The sequence below is a fragment of the Mustelus asterias genome, chromosome 2, assembly GCF_964213995.1.
Source record: "Mustelus asterias chromosome 2, sMusAst1.hap1.1, whole genome shotgun sequence".
Classification (NCBI taxonomy): Eukaryota; Metazoa; Chordata; class Chondrichthyes; order Carcharhiniformes; family Triakidae; genus Mustelus; species Mustelus asterias.
Window position 1 is genome coordinate 77,490,901 of NC_135802.1, and position 21,896 is coordinate 77,512,796.

Here is a 21,896-nt window from a genome sequence, read left to right on the forward strand (position 1 = left end):
TTGTGGCCAAAATACTTTAACACCTCAAGAATAATGATCCCTCCATTACACACAAAGGAGATGAGAAGAGGTATATATAAGGTGGGGGATGAGAATTGTTTCAGCAAATATCAGAAGGCTGGGACTGAAAGGTAACTAGAAATTAAGGTTCAGCCCTTTGCAATAGTGGGCAATCCCAATGTCAGAGCTGTGAATGATGGTGTCCTGTATTCTTCCGTTGGCTGGGGTGACTAATACATTTTCTCTCCGTAAAAGCAATGCCCCTGCTGCTGATCCCAGAGAAGAGGATAAAGGATCTCCAGGAGCCTGGCACAGCCCTGGTGGCACAGCCCCTAACAACTCTGGGAGTTGTAGTTCTGTTGAAAGCAGAATGCGCCTGCGCGCTGGTTCCGGACTCCAGCTCCCAGCATGCAGCGCGCGAACGGATCACATGACCTGAAGATGGCCGTGCCCGGGGGAAGGAGGCAGGGGAGCGGGGACTGAACCCGGGGAACAGGCAACCGGAGTCCAGGCAGCAGACCGAGACATGCAGAAAATAAAGTCCCTGATGTCCCGCCAGGTAACAGCGCAAGGTTCCTGATGGTGTCTGTCTGTGAAGTGGCGGCGTTATTTCAGGGCCTGAGGTTGAGGCAGGTCCTGCCTGCGGGTTTAAAGGGACTCAACCTGTTGGAGAGGAGCTCGGCCTGTACCTGTCATCCCCACACACACCCAGAGATAGGGTCAGCCTGTACCTGTCATCCCCACACACACCCAGAGATAGGGTCAGCCTGTACCTGTCATCCCCACACACACCCAGAGATAGGGTCAGCCTGTACCTGTCATCCCCACACACACCCAGAGATAGGGTCAGCCTGTACCTGTCATCCCCACACACACCCAGAGATAGGGTCAGCCTGTACCTGTCATCCCCACACACACCCAGAGATAGGGTCAGCCTGTACCTGTCACCCCCACACACCCAGAGATAGGGTCAGCCTGTACCTGTCATCCCCACACACACCCAGAGATAGGGTCAACCTGTACCTGTCATCCCCACACACACCCAGAGATAGGGTCAGCCTGTACCTGTCATCCCCACACACACCCAGAGATAGGGTCAGCCTGTACCTGTCACCCTCACACACCCAGAGATGGGGTCAGCCTGTACCTGTCTCCCAGAGATAGGGTCAGCCTATACCTGTCACCCCCACACACCCAGAGATAGGGTCAGCCTGTACCTGTCACCTCCACACACCCAGAGACAGGGTCAGCCTGTACCTGTCACCCCCACACACCCAGAGATAGGGTCAGCCTGTACCTGTCACCCCCACACACCCAGAGATAGGGTCAGCCTGTACCTGTCACCCTCACACAGTAAGAAGTCTCACAACACCAGGTTAAAGTCCAACAGGTTTATTTGGTAGCAAATACCATAAGCTTTCGGAGTGCTGCCCCTTCGTCAGATGGAGTGAAAATCTGTTCTCCAACAGTGCACAAAGACACAGAAATCAAGTTACAGAATACTAATTAGAATGCAAATCTCTACAGCCAGCCAGGTCTTAAAGGTACAGATAATGTGGGTGGAGGGAACATTAAACACAGGTTAAAGAGATGTGTATTGTCTCCACATATGGAGACAATATGGAGACCCCACATATGGAGACAATACACATCTCTTTAACCTGTGTTTAGTGTTCCATCCACCCACATTATCTGTACCTTTAAGACCTGGCTGGCTGTAGAGATTTGCATTCTAATTAGTATTCTGTAACTTGATTTCTGTGTCTCTGTGCACTGTTGGAGAACAGATTTTCACTCCATCTGACGAAGAGGCAGTGCTCCGAAAGCTTATGGTATTTGCTACCAAATAAACCTGTTGGACTTTAACCTGGTGTGGTGAGACTTCTTACTGTGCTTACCCCAGTCCAACGCCGGCATCTCCACATCATGACCCTCACACACCCAGAGATGGGGTCAGCCTCTACCTGTCACCCCCACACCCAGAGATAGGGTCAGCCTATACCTGTCACCCCAACACACCCAGAGATAGGGTCAGCCTGTACCTGTCACCTCCATACCCAGAGACAGGGTCAGCCTGTACCTGTCACCCCAACACACCCAGAGATAGGGTCAGCCTGTACCTGTCACCCTCACACACCCAGAAATAGGGTCAGCCTGTACCTGTCAGCCCCACACCCAGAGATAGGGTCAGCCTGTACCTGTCACCCACACACCCAGAGATAGGGTCAGCCTGTACCTGTCACCCACGTACCCAGAGATAGGGTCAGCCTGTACCTGTCACCCACACACCCAGAGATGGGGTCAGCCTGTACCTGTCACCCCACACATCCAGTGATAGGGTCAGCCTGTACCTGTCACCCCCACACACCCAGAGATAGGGTCAGCCTGTACCTGTCACCTCCATACCCAGAGACAGGGTCAGCCTGTACCGTCACCCCCACACACCCAGAGATAGGGTCAGCCTGTACCTGTCACCCTGACACACCCAGAGATAGGGTCAGCCTGTACCTGTTAGCCCTACACTCAGAGATAGGGTCAGCCTGTACCTGTCACCCACACACCCAGAGATGGGGTCAGCCTGTACCTGTCAGCCCCACACCCAGAGATAGGGTCAGCCTGTACCTGTCACCCCCACACCCAGAGATAGGGTCAGCCTGTACCTGTCACCCACACACCCAGAGATAGGGTCAGCCTGTACCTGCCACCCACACACCCAGAGATAGGGTCAGCCTGTACCTGTCACCCACGTACCCAGAGATAGGGTCAGCCTGTACCTGTCACCCACACACCCAGAGATGGGGTCAGCCTGTACCTGTCACCCCACACATCCAGAGATAGGGTCAGCCTGTACCTGTCACCTCCATACCCAGAGACAGGGTCAGCCTGTACCTGTCACCCCCACACACCCAGAGATAGGGTCAGCCTGTACCTGTCACCCTCACACACCCAGAGATAGGGTCAGCCTGTACCTGTCACCCACACACACCCAGAGATAGGGTCAGCCTGTACCTGTCAGCCCTACACCCAGAGATAGGCTCAGCCTGTACCTGTCACCCACACACCCAGAGATAGGGTCAGCCTGTACCTGTCACCCACATACCCAGAGATGGTGTCAGCCTGTACCTGTCACTCACACACCCAGAGATGGGGTCAGCCTGTACCTGTCACCCCACACATCCAGAGATAGGATCTGCCTGTACCTGTCACCCACATACCCAGAGATAGGGTCAGCCTGTACCTGTCACCCCCACACCCAGAGATAGGGTCAGCCTGTACCTGTCACCCACACACCCAGAGATAGGGTCAGCCTGTACCTGTCACCCACACACCCAGCGATGGGGTCAGCCTGTACCTGTCAACCCCACACCCAGACATAGGGTCAGCCTGTACCTGTCACCTCCACACCCAGAGATAGGCTTAGCCTATACCTGTCACCCCACACTGTGATAGGGTCAGCCTGTACCTGTCACCCACACAACCAGGGATAGGGTCAGCCTATACCTGTCACCCCACACTGTGATAGGGTCAGCCTGTACCTGTCACCCACACACTGATGGGGTCAGCCTGCACCTGTCGCCCACACACTGATGGGATCAGCCTCTACCTGTCACCCACACCCAGGGATGTGGTCAGCCTGTACCTGTCACCCACTTACCCAGAGATAGGGTCAGCCTGTACCTGTCACCCACACCCAGGGATGGAGTCAGCCTGTACCTGTCACCCATATACCCAGAGATGGGGTCAGCCTGTACCTGTCACCCACATACCCAGCGATAGGGTCAGCCTGTACCTGTCACCCACACCCAGGGATGGAGTCAGCCTGTACCTGTCACCCACATACCCAGAGATGGGGTCAGCCTGTACCTGTCACCCACATGCCCAGAGATAGGGTCAGCCTGTACCTGTCACCCACATACCCAGCGATAGGGTCAGCCTGTACCTGTCACCCACACACCCAGAGATGGGGTCAGCCTGTACCTGTCACCCACACATCCAGAGATAGGGTCAGCCTGTACCTGTCACCCACACACCCAGAGATAGGGTCAGCCTGTACCTGTCACCCACACACCCAGAGATGGGGTCAGCCTGTACCTGTCACCCACACATCCAGAGATAGGGTCAGCCTGTCCCTGTCTCCCACACACCCAGAGATAGGGTCAGCCTGTACCTGTCACCCACACACACCCAGAGATAGGGTTAGCCTGTATCTGTCACCCACACCTGGGGAGCCCAGCCTGTACCTGTCATCCACAACTGGGGAGCCTGTATCTGTCACCCACACACCTGGAGAGGAGCTGATCCAGTTCCTGTTATCCACACACCTGGCTAGGAGCTCAGCCTGTATTTTACTGTCTCACCTGGGGAGTAACTCAGCCTGTACCTGTCACCTACACACCCGGGGAGAAGCTCAGCCAATATCTGTCACCAACATACCCAGGGACAGGCTCGGCCTGTACCTGTTACCCATGCACCTGGGGAGAAGCTCAGTCTGTACCTGTCAGCCACATACTTGGGGAGAGGCTCAGCCTTTACCTGTCACCCACACACCTAGAGATAGGCTCAGACTGTAACTGTCAGCCACACAGCTGGGAGAAGCTCAGCCTGTACCTGTCACCCCCACATCCAGGGAAATGAGCTCAGCCTCTACCTGTTACCCGCACACCTCGGGAAGTGCTCAGCCTGTACCTGTTACTCACACACCTGGGGGAAGATCCAGCCTGTAACTGTTGCCCACAAACCTGGGGGGAATTCAGCCTGTACAAGTTACTCATTTAATTAGGGAGGGGTACAGCCTGTATCTGTCATACACACAATTGGGGAGATGCTCAACCTGTATCTCTTACCCCCCACACCCTGGGGAGATACTCAACTCATATATTCTACCCCTGCACCTGGGAGGGGCACAGTCTGCAGCTGTTATCCACAAACCCAGGCAGGGGCCACAGCTTGCATCTGTTATACACATACCAGTGATTTGGGACAATATCATCCTATGATCTATTTAGTAGTTCTCTTACTTTAGAAAGGATGTGCAGTTTAGTGGGGTCATAAAGATTGGCAAGAAACTTGTAATTAATTCATTGAAACTGAGTATTGAATAATACAACCTTTAGTTGGTGAAATGGTGTTAATGAGGCTATCTGTTTGAGTGTTTCCAAGCAAATCTTGCATTTGAAGTGATGTTGATAAAAATATTTTCCTGTCAGTCTGCTGCATTTTGTGCTTCAGGTTATACAAACTAAATGTTGCCTTTATAAAAGCAGTTACTTTCGAAATGATGTAGCTTTGCCCCAGTTTGTGTAGTTTTTGAATATTGACATTTACTTGTCCTGTAATTACTCAGCTTTTAAATTAAGGTTTTATCAGTGTATTGTTGATATATTTCTTTTTCTGTTTATACAGTGCATTTAATGTTATCTCAAGAGAAACATGTCCAAAGTTTGAGAATTTCAGTTCTATAAGTCATCTACACTCAAATTACTGAAGTGCTTAATGCATTGGAACAGTGTTTCAGCAAATGATTGATAAACTGTCCTCAATTGACCACATCCACGTTTTACAATAAAAGTGTTCTCAGCAAGTGGGCTGTGGTGGAAAGTCTATATTTGTTACCCTGAGAGGGTGGTTGTAGGTCACCACTAGCACCCATGTTGCTTGTCAGGCATCCTTCAGAGAGTCAACAGTGCAGTGTGGGATTCGAGTCATTACAGATCAGATCAGGTAGGGGTGATTGTTACCTTCCCTGAAGAGCATTAATGAACTGCTTGGCATTTTGTAACAATTGCAACACAATTGAGAGCCTTGTATGATTAAATTGTTCATGTTTTCAGCAGTAACTGAAAAACAGAATGACAATTTCCCCCACTTCAATTGTTTTGTGCTCATCAAGTTGAAGCTAGTTTTAGTTAATGGAAGCCAGTCCATTTTGAGTAGCCAATGTTAGCATCCAATATTTACAGATTAGGAACAGCACAACAGAAATGTAGTCCCTCTTGTCGGTCTCAATCTCGAACAATCCTGACTGCATCATATAATATTTTGTCTGTCTCCTACATTGACCATTCTGTGGTCTGAGTGAGGTTGCCTACTGGTGCTGAATTTGGAAGTGTTTATTTGGTGCAGGTTATTATGTGCAAGGAACTGGCTGGATATCCATCAATGGGAGAATAGTCTTTTCTTGTCCTAGTCCCACAAGGTTCTGAATGAACAGACAGAGGAGACTTCATCCTGTCAATGAGCGTTGTATTTTAAATTGGATCTTAGATATAAAGGACACATGTCTAACCCATTGCACTGTCAAGGAATGGACATGTTAATGAAACCATGTTGATGTGAATGATATACGTGTGATATCATGAGTCAGATAGTCCATAGGCTGCAAGAGAGCTAGGCACATAATAGCCTGTGTATTGAATACCATGTGCTTACCCTGAGGTGTTTGTAAATGTTGTTTGAAATTAAACCACACTGGCTATTTCAAGTCTGTTATAGGAGAAGCAAAGCCTCATCAAGGTACAGTAAGACTAGAAGGCATGGTGATACGAAAACCTCTTGAGGCTTGGCAACAACATGTAACATGATCATAGTGCTTGATGCCACAGTCTAGCAAACTGAGGCCACAGACTGGTGACATGCAAGAGATGACCGGTGAAAAAATTGACTTTGCAATGACCAAAGATCAGGATTGGGGAGGGGGCTGTGAGAGACACACCATGTGGAGGACATGCCCCTGTCTACATCAGCGGGGCAAAGTAGAAATGCTCGAGAACTTAAAGTTTTTAGGTGTCCAAATCACCAACAATCTGTCCTGGTCCCCCCATGCCAACACTATAGTTAAGAAAGCTCACCAACGTCTCTACTTCCTCAGAAGACTAAGGAAATCTGGCACGTCAGCTATGACTCACCAACTTTTACAGATGCACCATAGAAAGCATTCTTTTTGGTTGTATCACTGCTTGGTATGGCTCCTGCTCTGCCCAAGACCGCAAGAGACTACAAAAGGTTGTGAATGTAGCCCAATACATCACGCAAACCAGCCTCCCATCCATTGACTCTGTCTACACTTCCTGCTGCCTTGGCAAAGCAGCCAGCATAATTAAGCACCTTGGACATACTCTCTTCTGTCTTCTCCCATCAGGAAAAAGATACAAACATCTGAAGTCACGTACCAACCGACTCAAACACAGCTTGTTCCCTGCTGCCACCAGACTTTTGAATGGACTTATCTTGTATTAAGTTGATCTTTCTCCACACCCTAGCTATGACTGCAACACCACATTCTGCATTCTCTCCTTTCCTTCTCTATGTACGGTATGCTTTGTATAGCACTCAAGGCACAAGACTTTTCACTGTATACTAATACATGTGACAATAATAAATCAAATCAAATGTCAATAGATGTTACTGAACAGCAACTACCCATTCCACAGCATTTCCAACACATTGAGGATCTGCACCAAGGACAAGGATCTGGGAGAGAGAGTTCAAAAGGTACTGAACAGCTTTGGGTTTGCAAGGGAAAACTCAAACACCAGGTTTGTACGCTTCTGTATGTAGTGAGGGTCATAGCTGATGATTTCCTAGTGCGGCAAAGTGTTAAGGAAGCCTCGGCAACATGGTTATGAGGGCCTTGGATAAATACTTTAACCCCAAGGAGAATTTGGTTGCAGAAAGAGCAAATTTCAAACAGGAGTGCCAAAAACTAGGTGAATCCATTGATTCCTTCTTTAATGATTTATATCAGTTGGCTAGTATCTACTATCACTGAGCCTTAAAACAGAAATTGATTAGAAACCACATTACGGCCGGCATGCTCAAGGAAGCACTGTCGGAGCTTTTACAATCTAAAGAGGATCAGCCTTAGAGAAGGCTGAACAGCTTGAGGCAGGTTGAGTTGTGATGCCAGAATCAGGGTATAATTTGGTGCGATGCCGAGGTTCGGGAGGTGATGTGCTCACTGAATAGCACGAGAAAAAGCCTGGCAAAGCCACTGAAGAGACTGGAAGATCTCTTTCATCTATTTTCGGTTGCTCCAGATGTGGTGCCAACAGACAGCACCACAAAGACTGTCCAACATGGGAAGCAGGATGTATTCTCTGTGGCAGGACCAGTCATTTTCAAACATTTTCGCAAATCCAAAAGAGTATCCAGGGAAGAGAGCTAGAAAATAATCCCAGGTCCAAGAAATAGGGGATATACTGTTCCAACCTGATGATTTCATTGGCGAGTTCAACAAAGCCACTAGACAGTTTAGGTCTGTGGAGTTGGGAGTCCAAGGCTACAGGATGGAATTTAAATGGGGCAGAAGTCTGTTGTCTAATCAGGCAGATTGATAAAGCTTCAAAATTGCCTTAAAGCTACAAGGGCCTGGGGACACAAGTGAAAGGTCAGTTCATCACAAACCTTCGACATGAAGAAAAATAAATTAACTAAATCCTTTACATCTTACAGAACCAGCCAATTTCTTTGCTCAGCGTGTTTAAGACTTGGTCTTCTACAGAAGCTCAACGAGTATCAAGAGAACTGCAAAGCAATGCTCGATGGATAATTTCCGACATTGGTTAAAGGACTGTCAGACTTCGATTCAGTAGCAGCACTGAAGTTCACTCATTACGCAGTGAGTCACTTTTTATTCTAGAAACACCAACCACTGGACCACAGGAGGAGATAACGGATCTCTCTTTTTGCAAATGAACTAGAAGACTAGCTCATAGATACAGAAGGTACTGAAAAAGGTGCTGCCCCCTGTCAGAGGAACTTCTAGACCTGGTTGGTTCTTTCCTGTCAAAGTTCATGAGATGGAAGCCTTTGGAGAAACAGATGATCCGTTAGAAGATGAGGTCCTAGATCTTGTTGCACTCTTTGATTCCACTGTCAATGCAAATGAATTGCCTGTTGTCTTTTTGGAGGAGTCAGTGTTATGTGTTGAAGAAGGTACTGAAGAACTGAACTCGTCTACTTGTTACACTGAACTCACTGATGAGAGGCATCGACAATTTCTGGCTGACGGCAATGATTTATCTAGGGAGAAAGCGATGCCTGATTCCACGATGGATCAAACCATTAGCAGAAATGCAGAGCTTATTAGTTTGTACAAAAATATCTTTAATCTCATCAACAAATAATGCTTACACTCAAATCACCATTTAGTGAAGAAGCAGAGGTCCAAACCACAGAGCTTCTATAGCTGAAAAGTCCTATACAGGAAGTTTGTCTCAATCCATGTCTGGAGTTATTCCATTGTTGAAAGTGGTGTAGTCCTACCTTGCTTGACACTGTTATCACATTGCCTACAGTGGAGCAGCTTCATGTTGAAGTAAGTGTGGAAGTGATACCACTACCTACAGAGCATGCACATTTCACCCGGAGAATAGGAGGAAAGTTATCTTTTCTTCCTATTCTGCAATGTCTTCAGAACGTTGTAGTTCTTCTTGTCTGCCAAATTCTTCTTTTGTCATCCATGTAACAGTGAATGAGGCAGTTGTAAAATTATTCATCAAAGTTGAAAATGCTTCGTTGTATCCAGCCTTTCTCCTGTGTGCAAAGAGAATTTTGGTTCTTTTTCTATTTAAAAGACTGTGATTGTAGGTAACAAAACTAAAACATGAAATTTGCACCACCTGGTCGCCCAGCTCAATTTTTTTCCAATTACCGTTGTAATTCATTAAAAAAAACACAGGACTTGAGTGTTCAGGATGCAGTTTGTGCGCTGTTCTCTTTTGTTCTCTAAACAATGACAAAGACAGTTGAATGACAGCTTTGAAACTTTGAATATTTGTACCAGCTCTTCGAACAGATTAAAAGAGTTAGGTCCTGGTATTACAGTAAAGCAGAATAATGAACATATGAAATGTTCCTAATGCATTTTAATTCTGATTTGTATTTGCTACTCATTTATACATTTTTGTCCTTCTAAACTTGAGAGAATATTTAGGATAGTTTCTAAATTGGGATGAGATATCAGGACTTGTAGTATATTTCTGGTGGTGGACATATTTGAGGGGTTAAATTGTGTCCTGCATCCCTTATCAGCTTGTTGCTGTCAATGTTTCTATGCATTATAGTTATTCTCATGGAGTTCTTTCAATGTGAAACATTTGTTTTTGTATTTTTACTTACAGGGCCTGAAAAGCCCCCAAGAAAGTGTGCCAGAGATTAAGTCACCTGTTGAAAATTTTCGGGTACCTAGCAAGGTATTGAATTAAAATTTATGTTGCCTAATATTATGTATGGTATTTAACGAGTTCATGTATAATTACAGTTTCTATATGTGCAGGCAAGTCTTTTTATTAATCCCAATTCTTCACCTGTGAGCTGAAGCCTTTTTTTTGGGAATAGAAATATTCTGGAAATTACTTGAATGTTTCAGAGGAATTATAGCGGAATTTCCACCAACATTCCCTTCAAAAGAAGAGAAAATCATTTGGTTTGATAGCATCAGGATATAGATAAATCTACAATTATATTATTGATTTTAATGTTATTCACAAATGAATAGGATCACTGATTGCTATAGCACAGAAATGTGGCAGTTGTCTTATCAAGTCTGCACCAGTGTTTCAAAGAACAATCCAGTTAGTCCCACTCCTGCTTATTTCCCATATTCGTAGGGTTTTTCTCTTCACATACTTATCCAATCCCTTTTGAAAGCTATTGTTGAATCTGTATGTAATATCCTATCAGGCTTTGCCTCCCAAATCTTAACCACTTGTAGCATAAAGAAATGATTCCTCTGTCATCTCTGGTTCTTTTATCAATTGCTTTAAATTTGTGCACTCTGATTAATGGCCTTCAGCTATTGGAAACAATTTCTCTTCTTTTACTCCATCTAAACACTTCATGATTTTAAACACCTCCGAATCTTTTTATAATGAGGTTCCTGCCATGAAAGGTTGGAAAAGTTAAAGTTTATTTATTAGTCACAAGTTGGCTTACATTAACACTGCAATGAAGTTACTTGAAAATCCCCTAGTCGCCACACTCCGGTGCCTGTTCGGGTACACTGAGGAGAATTTAGCATGGCAATCCACCTAACCAGCACGTCTTTCGGACTGTGGGTGGAAACCGGAGCACCCGGAGGAAACCCACGCAGACACGGGGAGAACGTGCAGACTCCGGACAGACAGTGACCCAAGCTGGGAATTGAACCCGGGTCCCTGGCGCTGTGAGGCAGCAGAGCTAACCACTGTGCCACCGTGCTGCCCCATTACCATGCATTTAAATATCATTAACAGGCTTCTCCAATATATTGACCCCCTCCACCAGCATGATGTCACGTCAGCGGGGTTTACAACAGTTTTTGACAAATGAGGACTTGGCGAATGGTCCCTGCCTGTGGCGCACAGGTAAGTACGGACGGCATCGTGGCACAGTCGTTAGCTCTGCTGCCTCACAGCACCAGGGACCCGGATTCAATTCTGGCCTCGGGTGACTGTCTGTGTAGTTTGCATATTCTACCCATGTCTGCGTGTGTTTCCTCCGGGTGCTCTGGTTTCCTCCCACAGTCCAAAGATGTGTGGGTTAGGGGGATTGGCCATGGTAAATCGCCCGTTAGTATCAGGGGCCAAGCAGGGTAAAATACTTGGGGTCAATGGATAGGGCCTGGGTGGGTTTGTGGTTGGTGCAGACTTGATGGGCCAAACGGCCTCCTTCTGCACTGTAGGGATTCTATGAAGTACAGCTCCTGGAGGAGAGTGTCATGCCTGGGCAGTGCCAAGGGGCTGTGCAAGAGAGGAAGGCTTCTGTTGGGAAGGTCAATGGTAGGTTGGGGGCAGTGGGGGGGCAGGGGGAGGGAGGAGAAAGATGAGGGTGTTTCCTGTGACCATGGGAAAAAATGTGGCAGGAAAAGCTGGCAGTGGAGGTGGCAGGCTACACACCGCCTTTCCTGCCTGTTGACATTTAAATTCTGCCCATTATATTTTTGTCATTAATGTACAGGAGAAATATGAGTTAAAGTTAAATCTTAGTCTCAGTCTTATTTGCCAAGAATTCTAATGCCTATGATGCCAATGTTTCAATCACCCTTTTTATAATTGAAAGATTGTGGTAATCTTCCAAATTCTTTAAAATATTCTGTGTTAGGAAAATTGTGAGAAGATAGTTTGGACATGGATAATGTATTATATTGGTAAACAACTTCTGACTTTGAAAATCTTTTGAATTGCAAATGTTGAACAGATGATGACTTGAACCACACTAACTTGGAAAGTAAGTTTCATATTGCTGCACATTAGTTAAACATCGAATTGCAGTAAATTTGCCAGCTAAACTGTTATTTTGCGGAGTACCTTCATTAGAAAAGGAGCAATTCCACTCTGTATATTCAGACTGGCTTTAATATCGAGTCGGCTTTACAGTTGGAAAAGTGAATGTGGGAACTATTTATTACCTGAGCATTAGATGTAAATATATTGCCCATCTTGCTGCTCTTCATTTGTGCTTCCTTTCTTTTCGATAGTAGTTACCATTAACGTGCTTGAGACTTATCTACCATTAGAATATAAGCAAAATAAGCTTTATTTGAAATGTAAACAGGAAACCCTTTTGTGTATTGTTTCTTATTGCTGTATCTGAAAATGTAAAATAACAATTAAAGAGCAAGATTGATCTGCAACGTAAAATGAAATCTCATTCGAATAGAAGTAAGGCAGCAATGCTAAAATTTTAATTTGCCTTAATTTTCCCAAGATTCTAATAATGAGAGTACCCGAGGAGGTTAAAGATAACTATCCATAGGGATTGGGATTGAACAATCTCATGGAAAAACAAGTGGAAAGGCATTGGACCCTGATATCCTAGAATGTTGAGGAAATTTAGAGAGCAACTAGAATCTTAGAGCTCAATCCCTGGAAATGAAAGTTTTGCCAGAGGATTGACGGTTGTCATTGTAACATCTCTGTCCAAGATGAGATAAACCATCAGGAGGTAGGTAAACATCTACAAGTCATAGACATAGGCTGATGGAGTGGCCGGACACATAGGTGAAATTTAATACAAAGTGTGAAGTGGTGCACTTTGGTAGGCAGAAGCATGAATAAAATAAAGGGTGCAATTCTAAACAGAGTGCAGTCGCAAAGATACCTTGGGTTTTTGTGCTAAAATAATTGAAGATGCCCAGTCAGGTTGAGAAAGTGGTTAACAATGATTTATATTTATATCGCCCCTTCAACATGGTAAACTATCCCAAGGTGTTTCACAGGAGAATTATAAACAAAATATGACACTGAGCCACTTAAGATATTACATCAGCTGGTCAGAAACTTGTTCAAAGAGAGAGATTTTAAGAACTGTCTTAAAGTGCGAAGGCAAAGTCGAAAGGTGGCGAGGTGTAGGCAGGGAATTCCAGAGTTTAGGGGCCAGACAACTGAAAGCGCAGCCACCAATGAGGCAAATAAAATCAGGACTTATCAAAACCTGAATACACAGCAAATGTGTTTTACAGAGGATGAGAAAAGATATATGAGAATGGTTCCAGGCATCAGGTACTTTAATTTGGAGAAGCTGGTGATGTTCTCCTTTACAGCATAGATGGTTGAGGTATTCAAAATCATGAGACGAGACAGAGTAGATGGAGAGAAAATATTTCCCACTGGTGGAAGGTTTGAGAATCAGCGGACACAGATTTGAGATGGTTGGCAAAAGAACCAAAGACAATATAAGGAATAACTTTAACACAAGTGGTTAGAGTCTGGAGTGTGGTGGAGACTGTTTGAATCGTAGCTTTTAAAAGGGAATTGGCTGTGCACATAAAGAGAGGAAATTTAAAGTCCTGCGGGGGATTGAGACTATTTGAGTTGTAGAGAGATTGTGCAGACAAGAAGGGCAGAATGGCTCTTTTCTATGCTGCAATGATTCAAAGTCATAATTTAAGACAGCATTAATATTTAAAAAGACATGGACTAATCCAGCTCCGAGTTGTAAAAGGCTAATTTTCTCAGACAAATTTAAAGCTCTTTGAGGAAACAGCAGAAGAACTTTATAACAAAAAAATAGTGGGTATGCAGATTAAAATATTTTAAAGGTGCTTGATGAAGTTAAGGTTCACTATTTCACAGAAATGTGACTGCAGGAATAGAACAACTTTAAGTTAGTTAAGAAAAGTACAGAACAGGAACAGGCCCTTCGGCCCTCCAAGCCTGCCCATCATGATGCCCTAATTAAAAAAAAAACCTTCTGCCCTTACTCAGTCCATGTTCCTCTATTTCCGACCTATCTGCCTACCCATCCAGATGCCCCTTAAATGTTGCTAATGTGCCTACTCCCACCACATCCTCTGGCAGCGCGTTCCAGGCACCCACCATTCTCTGCGTGAAAAGCTTCTCTTGTACATCTCCCCAAAACTTTCCCCCCCTCAACTTGAACCTGTGTCCCCTTGTAATTAATGCTTCCTCCCTTGGAAAAAGCCTCTGACTATCCATCTTGTCTATGCCTCTCATAATTTTGTAGATCTCTATCAAGGTCTTCCCTCAGCCTCTGTCTTTCCAGTGAAAACAATCCTAGTTTATTCAACCTCTCCTCATAACCAACACCCTCGAGACCAGGCAACATCCTGGTGAACATTTTTTGCACTCTCGCCAAATCTTCCACATCCTTCTGATAATGTGGTGACCAGAACTGTACGCAATACTCCAAATGCGGCCTAACCAAGGTTTTATTTCGCTGCAACATGATTTCCCAACTCCTGTACTCAATGCCGTGGCTGATGAAGGCAAGCATGCCACATGCCTTCTTAATCACCTTGGCCACCTGTGTTGCCACTTTTGGGGAACTGTGGACCTGCACACCCAGATCCCTCTGTATATTAATGTTCCCAAGGGTTCTGCCATTTAAAGTATCATTCATACCTAAATTTGATCCTCCAAAATGCATCACCTTGCATTTGTCTGCATTAAACTCCATCTGTCATTTCTGTGGCAAGTCTCCAATCTATCTACGTCCTGTTATACCCTCAGCACAATCAGCAACTCTGCCAATCTTCGTGTCATCCGCAAACTCACTAATCAGACCACTCACATTTTCCTCCAGATCATTTATATATACTACAAACAGCAGAGGTCCCAGCACTGATCCCTGTGGAGCACCACTAGCTACAGATCTCCATTCTGAAGAACACCCTTCCACCATGACTCTCTGTCTTCTATAATCAAGCCAGTTCTGTATCCATCTAGCCAGTCCACCCCAAACCCCATGTGATTTTAATTTTTGTCCCAGTCTGCCATGTGGGACCTTGCCAAGCGCCTCAGTAAAATCCATAAAAGCGACACGAGGGAAAGCTTTTTTATGCAATGAGTAGTCTGGATTTGGAATGCAGTGCCTGATGAGATTGTGGATACTGATTCATTAATAGCCTTCAAAAGGAAATAGGATAAATATTTGAAGGAGAAAAAATTGCAGGGAAACAGATGAGTGGGTGAATAGGATGAACTGGATTGCCCTTCAAATGAGCCAGCGCACTTAATGTGCTGAGTGTCTTCCTTCTTATTTTATGTTCTGATTCTGTCAATTCTATATCATCATTTACAACATCACCCCTGTTTGTTTTTAAAGGGTTTATTTTACTTTATTTTACACTTGTCCAACATTCTTTGTCCAATGTAATTTATAAACATTATGTTAATCTTGACATCATCACAAGCTTATTTTTATATTCTGTCTCTTAAATCTCCTGCAGTCTTCCATTCAAGCTCAGTACAAGCTTTATCTGTCTCATGGCTCTTGCATCATTCTGTTCTGTTGTCTGACTTTTGTAACCAAAGTCACCTCCCCCATTTCCTTCAAGGGGCGGGTTGCTTTGGACCTTGGAGGAAGCAGTGCAGTTTTGTGTTGAATCAGCATTGTGAGGGCAAGGTAAAGGCAGATGGTGTGGGTAAAAGGGTAGTTCTGAAGTTTTGATGCCTTTCAGCATGTTGGAATGCTGACAGGCACGGTTTATATTTTTAGCAATTTCTGTTTTTATTTCAGATTCTTTCAATTGGCAGATGTTTTTATTTCTGTTTTCTTGCAATTCTGAAGTAATGGAGCTGCCAGCTCTAAGTGGGTTTTGCACAGTTGGTGCTAGCTGCTGGCACAGTTTTTTTTTAATCCCTTGGGCCCTTCCCCTGTCTGGTGTTGTGGATTTGTTATGGGGTTGTTGGCAGCTGCACACTACCTGTATCTATTTTGGCACCAATACAGAAGCAGCTTTTCTGTGTATTTAAATATTTCTAGTTATTTTCACATTCTTTTGTTCGTTAAATGGTTTTCATTGCCTCACTGAGCTATTCTTTGTGTCATCCACTTGTTTTTACCCGTCTCCAACATTTGAAAATGCCCATTTGCTGTGCATTCAGGTTTTGATGAGTTCACATTCAAAACATTAGCTTGTTTTTTCTTATATGCTATGGTATACTTTAAATTTTGATTCAGATCCAACCCAAGATAATGGCATGACATTGTCCTTTTCTGAGGATGCTCCATGTGGCAACAGCTCAAAATTTCCCCACATGTTTTTATTCATTCATGGGGTGTGGATGTCGTAGCTTGAGAAGGTAGTAGCGAGCTACTGCAGTCACGTGATGTAGGTACACTCGCAATGCTGTCAGGAAGGGAGTTCCAGGATTTTTCCCTGGTGATGATGAAAGAATGGTGATATAGTTTCAAGGCAGATTGTTGTGTGTCTTGAATCATAGAATTATCATAGAATCCCTACAGTGCAGAAGGAGGCCATTCGGCCCATTGAGTCTCCACCAACACTCTGACAAGAGTATCTTACCCTTTCCCTCCCTATTCCTATAACCGCACACATTTACCATGGCCAATCCATCTAACTTATACATCTTAGAGTCATAGAAGTTTACAGCATGGAAACAGGCCCTTCGGCCCAACTTGTCCATGCCGCCCTTTTTTTTGAACCCCTAAGCTAGTCCCAATTGCCTGCATTTGGTCCATATCCCTTGATACCCATCTTACCCATGTAACTGTCTAAATGCTTTTTAAAAGACAAAGGCAGCTTGTTCCAGACACTTATCACCCTCTGTGTGAAACAATTGCCCCTCTGGGCCCTTTTGTATCTCTCCCCTCTCACCTTAAACCTATACCCTCTAGTTTTAGACTCCCCTACCTTTGGGAAAATATATTGTCTATCTAGCTGATCTATGCCCCTCATTATTTTATAGACCTCCATAAGGTCACCCCTCAGCCTCCTATGCTCCAGAGAAAAAAGTCCCAGTCTATCCAGCCTCTCCTTATAACTCAAACCATCAAATCCCGGTAGTATCCTAGTAAATCTTTTCTGCACTCTTTCTAGTTTAATAATATTCTTTCTACAATAGGGTGACCAGAACCGTACACAGTATTCCGAGTGTGGCCTTACCAATGTCTTGTACAACTTCAACAAGACATCCTAACTCCTGTATTCAATGTTCTGACCAATGAAACCAAGCATGCTGAATGTCTTCTTTACCACTCTGTCCACCTGTGACTCCACTTGGACACGAAGGAACAATTTATCGTAGCCAGTCCACTTAACCTCCACATCGTTGGACTGTGGGAAGAAACTGGAGCACCTGGAGGAAACCCACGTAGACAAGGGCAGAATGTGCAAAATTCACACATACAGTCAGCCAAAGCCTGAATTGAATGTGAGTCCTTGGCACTGTGAGACAGGAGTGCTAATCATTCTGTCACCCTTAGAGTGGAACTCACAGCTAGGGGTGTTCCACCACTTCAAGGTGGAAGAGGTCATGGATTTGAAAAGTTTACACTTCTGAAATTGGCAATTCTACTTAGCTTGCAAAATGATGGTGTAAGAAGTGGAAAAATGTCTCACTGTGGCACAGTGGTTAGCACTGTTGCCTCACAGCGCCAGATTCCAGCCTTCGGTGACTGTCTGTGTGGAGTTTGCCTTGTATGTTTGCAAGTTCTTCCTGTTTCTGTGTGGGTTTCCTCCGGGTTCTCCGGTTTCCTCCCACAGTCCCAAGATGTATAGATTAGGTGGATTGGCCATGGTAAATGCGTGGGGATGGGGGCAGTGGAGGGGAGGTATTTGGAGGGTGAGCCTTGGTAAGATGTTCTTTCTGAGTCAGTGGAGACTCGATGGGCAGAATGGCCTCCTTCTGCACTGTAGCGTTTCTATGATTCTATATCAAGGCAACTGATGGAACATATTTTAGACTTCTAAAACCTTTTACTTTCAAAATTAACATCCAGTCAAAGTGATTTTGAATAGTGGGAGCAATATATCATAATGCTGTCGATCTGCAGCGAGCCTATCCAAAGAGTGGAACATGACATGAGAAAGTGCTGCATTTCAGCCAGTTTATCGTTATTTTTCTTGAAGTTTTAAAGTTTTTATTTATTTATTAGTCACAAGTAGGCTTACATTAACACTGCAATGAAGTTACTGTGAAAATCCCTGAGTCTCCACACTCCGGCACCTGTTCGGGTACACTGAAGGAGAATTTAGCATGGTCAATGCACCGAACCTGCACGTCTTTGGACTGTGGGAGGAAACTGGAGCACCCGGAGGAAACCCACACAGACACGGGGAGAATGTGCAAACTCCTCATATACAGTGACCCAAGCCGGAATTGAACCCGGGTCTCTGGTGCTGTGAGGCAGCAGTGCTAACCACTGTGCCACCCCTAGATCCAATTAGATCCAATGAGTAGTTTTTACTTTGAGTGCTGCCTGACCTGTGAATTCCTGATTGGGTGTATTTTCACTGTCCCTAGGTGTGCTAAATTGGCGCATGTGAAATTTGTAGATTCATGTTTATTTGTTGCAATCAACACTTAGTTGATCAGTAAATATCTGTCATTCTTCATCCCTTTTTCATTCAAAACATTGCCTGATGTTTTGTTTCCTGATTCAGTACTGTCTGATTAACAAATGTCATATGATTTTTGTATTGAGAAAATCTTCTGTTATCTTTCATGCAAAATATTCATACTTTTCCGATGGTAATTATCAAATTGATCAATTCATTGATTGATGCATGGGTACTCAGTTCATCAATGATGCAGTATTGCTTTTATATTTAAAGTAAAACAGTGATGCTGTTGGGTAAGTGAAGAGCATTGGTATGATTCACCTGCCCTTGTAAACGGTGATTTTAGAACTATCTGCTCTGATATCCATTTAACTAAGAAATGTATCTCAGTTCCTATTTTAAAAAAATGCTGTGATCCTCTGTTCCACCATCCTTGCTGGTAATCTGTAAAACAATTTTGCATTTTGTAATGACCCCCATGGAGACTGATAAACTATAAGAACCAAACTTGTCAAACAACCCCAGTGGAAGAAACCAATGGACAGGATTTCACTTTTTATAACTTGCCCTTTAACAAGCAAACCAAGATCAACATAAATTAAGCATGAGTTAACCAGCAAATTGCATTCAGTAGAAACTATAAATTATGCTTTAAGTGGCCAGCACAACAAAGATAGATGTCATGGATTTATTGGCAGTCCCCATGATATATATGGCACTACGTTAAACCGCATAGTCCGTCACAACTCTGTCTTCCTCAGGTAGACTTCAACTCCTCCTTTTCATGCAGGATTTGGTCATTGCATCACCTCTGACAGAAGCTTTACTTCATCCTGGGATGTGGTCATCACCAAAGTGGCGTACTTCTGCAGAACTTCCTTAGCTTGGTTCACAACAGTTTGATAGCATAGATTGCCCAGAGTCACTTTCATTCAACTACTCAGTAACAACCCAGTGTACTGTATGGCTTGCTGTGGTTAAACTGTGCCTGGAAAACTTAAGGCGTAGCAGTAATTTTATTTCAATATCCCTGTTTTTAAGCTGTCTCACATACAATTCTCCTCAGCATGTCTTCACTGCTTTAATGTTGAAATCTCATCTCTGAGAGCTCTTTAGTTTCAGCCAGCCTCTGTTTCCTTAGCAAATTGAGGTCACAATCTGATTTTTCATAAATCTGATGTCACAGCTAGAAACCTGAAGTCACAACCCCCCTTTCCAGAAACCTAATGTTTTAGTTTCTCTTTCAGTTAGGGACTGTGTCAAAAAAAACAGGCTTTAAAGCAGAAGTTACTACAACAACACCTCACATGCACTTCTCCACAGGTGTTGCATACCGTGGATTTCATCACACTTTCATTTTAAAAGCTGTCTTGGTTTCCTATTGTATTTATACAGTATACTTTAGGCCTTGAATCATGCAGCAATGGGAAAATATTTATGGACCCAAGTTGTTACTTGTTAATCTTAGACCTCAGCAGAAATCTCTTCTCTTCTGCTGGAAGATAAAGCTGCATGGTAAATAATTTAGCCCCCTTAACACAGGAATTGCCCTGGAGCCAATCTTTGGATTAGCGCTGATAACTTGATTCCAGAAGGTTGCAAAGTGCCCAGTTGAAAGATGAAGTGCTGTTTCTTGAGCTTGCACTGGATTCCATTGGAATACTTTAGCAAGCCAAGAATAGAGAAGTTAGGGTGAAAATTAAAATGACAGGCAATTGGAAGTTCAGGGTCGTGCTTTCAGACTGAAGAGGTGTTCCAGAAAGCAATCACCCTGTCTATCTAATTGTTTTCCTCAATTTAGAGGAGACAATATTGTGAGCTGTATGCTAAATTGAAAGTAGTCCAAATAAATCACTGGGCTCAATCTTCCAGTCTCCAGATTGTCGGAGACCAGATGTATGACTGAGGCACTTAGTTAGGTGGTCATCTAGGAAATGTCATGGTCATTAGTGGATTCTTAATTCCAGATATTTTTTTTTTATTGAATTCAAATTTCACCATCTGCCATGGCGGGATTTGAGCCCGGGCCCCCAGACGTTTAGCTGAGTTTCTAGATTAATAATCTAGCGATAATACCACTGGGCCATCATTAATATATATCAGGAAGAGCAAGTGTCCTTACACTGACCTCTGAGGAACTCCACTATTAACCTCCTGCCGGTCTGAAAAACAGCCGTTCGCTACTATTTTGTTTCCTGCCATTCAGCTAATTTTGTATCCGTGATGCTACTGTCCGTTTTATTCTATAAACTCTAACTTTACAAGTTTGATGTGAGTGCACTTTATCAAATGTGTCTTGGAAGTCGATGTACACCACACCAACAGCCTTATCAACCCTCTCTATTACCTAATCAAAAATCATAATCTCACATCTTGATAACTACAAAACTGGCGACCCCAGCACACCCCGTCCCCCTGACTGTATTTTTTTCCTTTTCAGATAATCCAATTCCCCAACAAAAGCATCAATTGACTCTGCCTCCATCACATCTTTAGGCAGTGTATTCAGATCCTGACTACTTGCCATGTGAAAAAGTTTTTCCTCATGTTACCATTGCTTCTTTTGTCAATGACCTTAAACCTGTGCCCTCTGGATCTTGATGCTTCCAATAATGGGAATAGTTTCTCCCTATCTGCCCTGTCCAGATTCCTCATGATTTGGAATATCTCTATCAAATCTCCTCTCAACTTACTCTCCCCCAAGAAAAATAGTCCCAACTTCTCCGATCTAACCACGTAATGGAAGCCCCTCATCCCTGGACCATGTGAATCTTTTTTGCACTCTCTCTAATCACATTCTTCCGAAAGTGTGATACCCAGAACTGGATGCCATTTTATTGAATTCAGATTCCACCATCTGCCATGGCGGGATTCGAGCCCGGGTCCCCAGGGTGAGTTTCTGGATTAATAGCCTGGTGATAATACCACTGTGCCATCATTAATATACATCAGGAAGAGCAAGTGTCCTTACACTGACCTCTGAGGAACTCCACTATAAACTGCCGGTCTGAAAAACAGCCGTTCGCAACGATTTCATTTTCTGCCATTCAGCTAATTTTGTATCCGTGATGATACTGTCCCTTTTATTCTATAAGCTCTAATTTTACAAGTCTGATGTATGTGCACTTTATCAAATGTGTCTTGGGAG

At 44.1% G+C, this 21,896-nt stretch overlaps 1 protein-coding gene across 1 annotated transcript in view; it reads left to right on the forward strand.

The window, feature by feature from the left end:
* Positions 1–405: 405 nt before the first annotated feature.
* The window catches only part of vps50 (VPS50 EARP/GARPII complex subunit), a 162,592-nt gene continuing 141,101 nt past the window's right edge, over positions 406–21,896 (forward strand). Inside the window, exons 1-2 of the mRNA XM_078237636.1 lie at positions 406–559; positions 10,122–10,193. Coding sequence (XP_078093762.1) covers positions 527–559; positions 10,122–10,193 — 105 coding nt within the window. The 5' untranslated portion in view covers positions 406–526. The remainder of the gene's footprint in view (positions 560–10,121; positions 10,194–21,896) is intronic.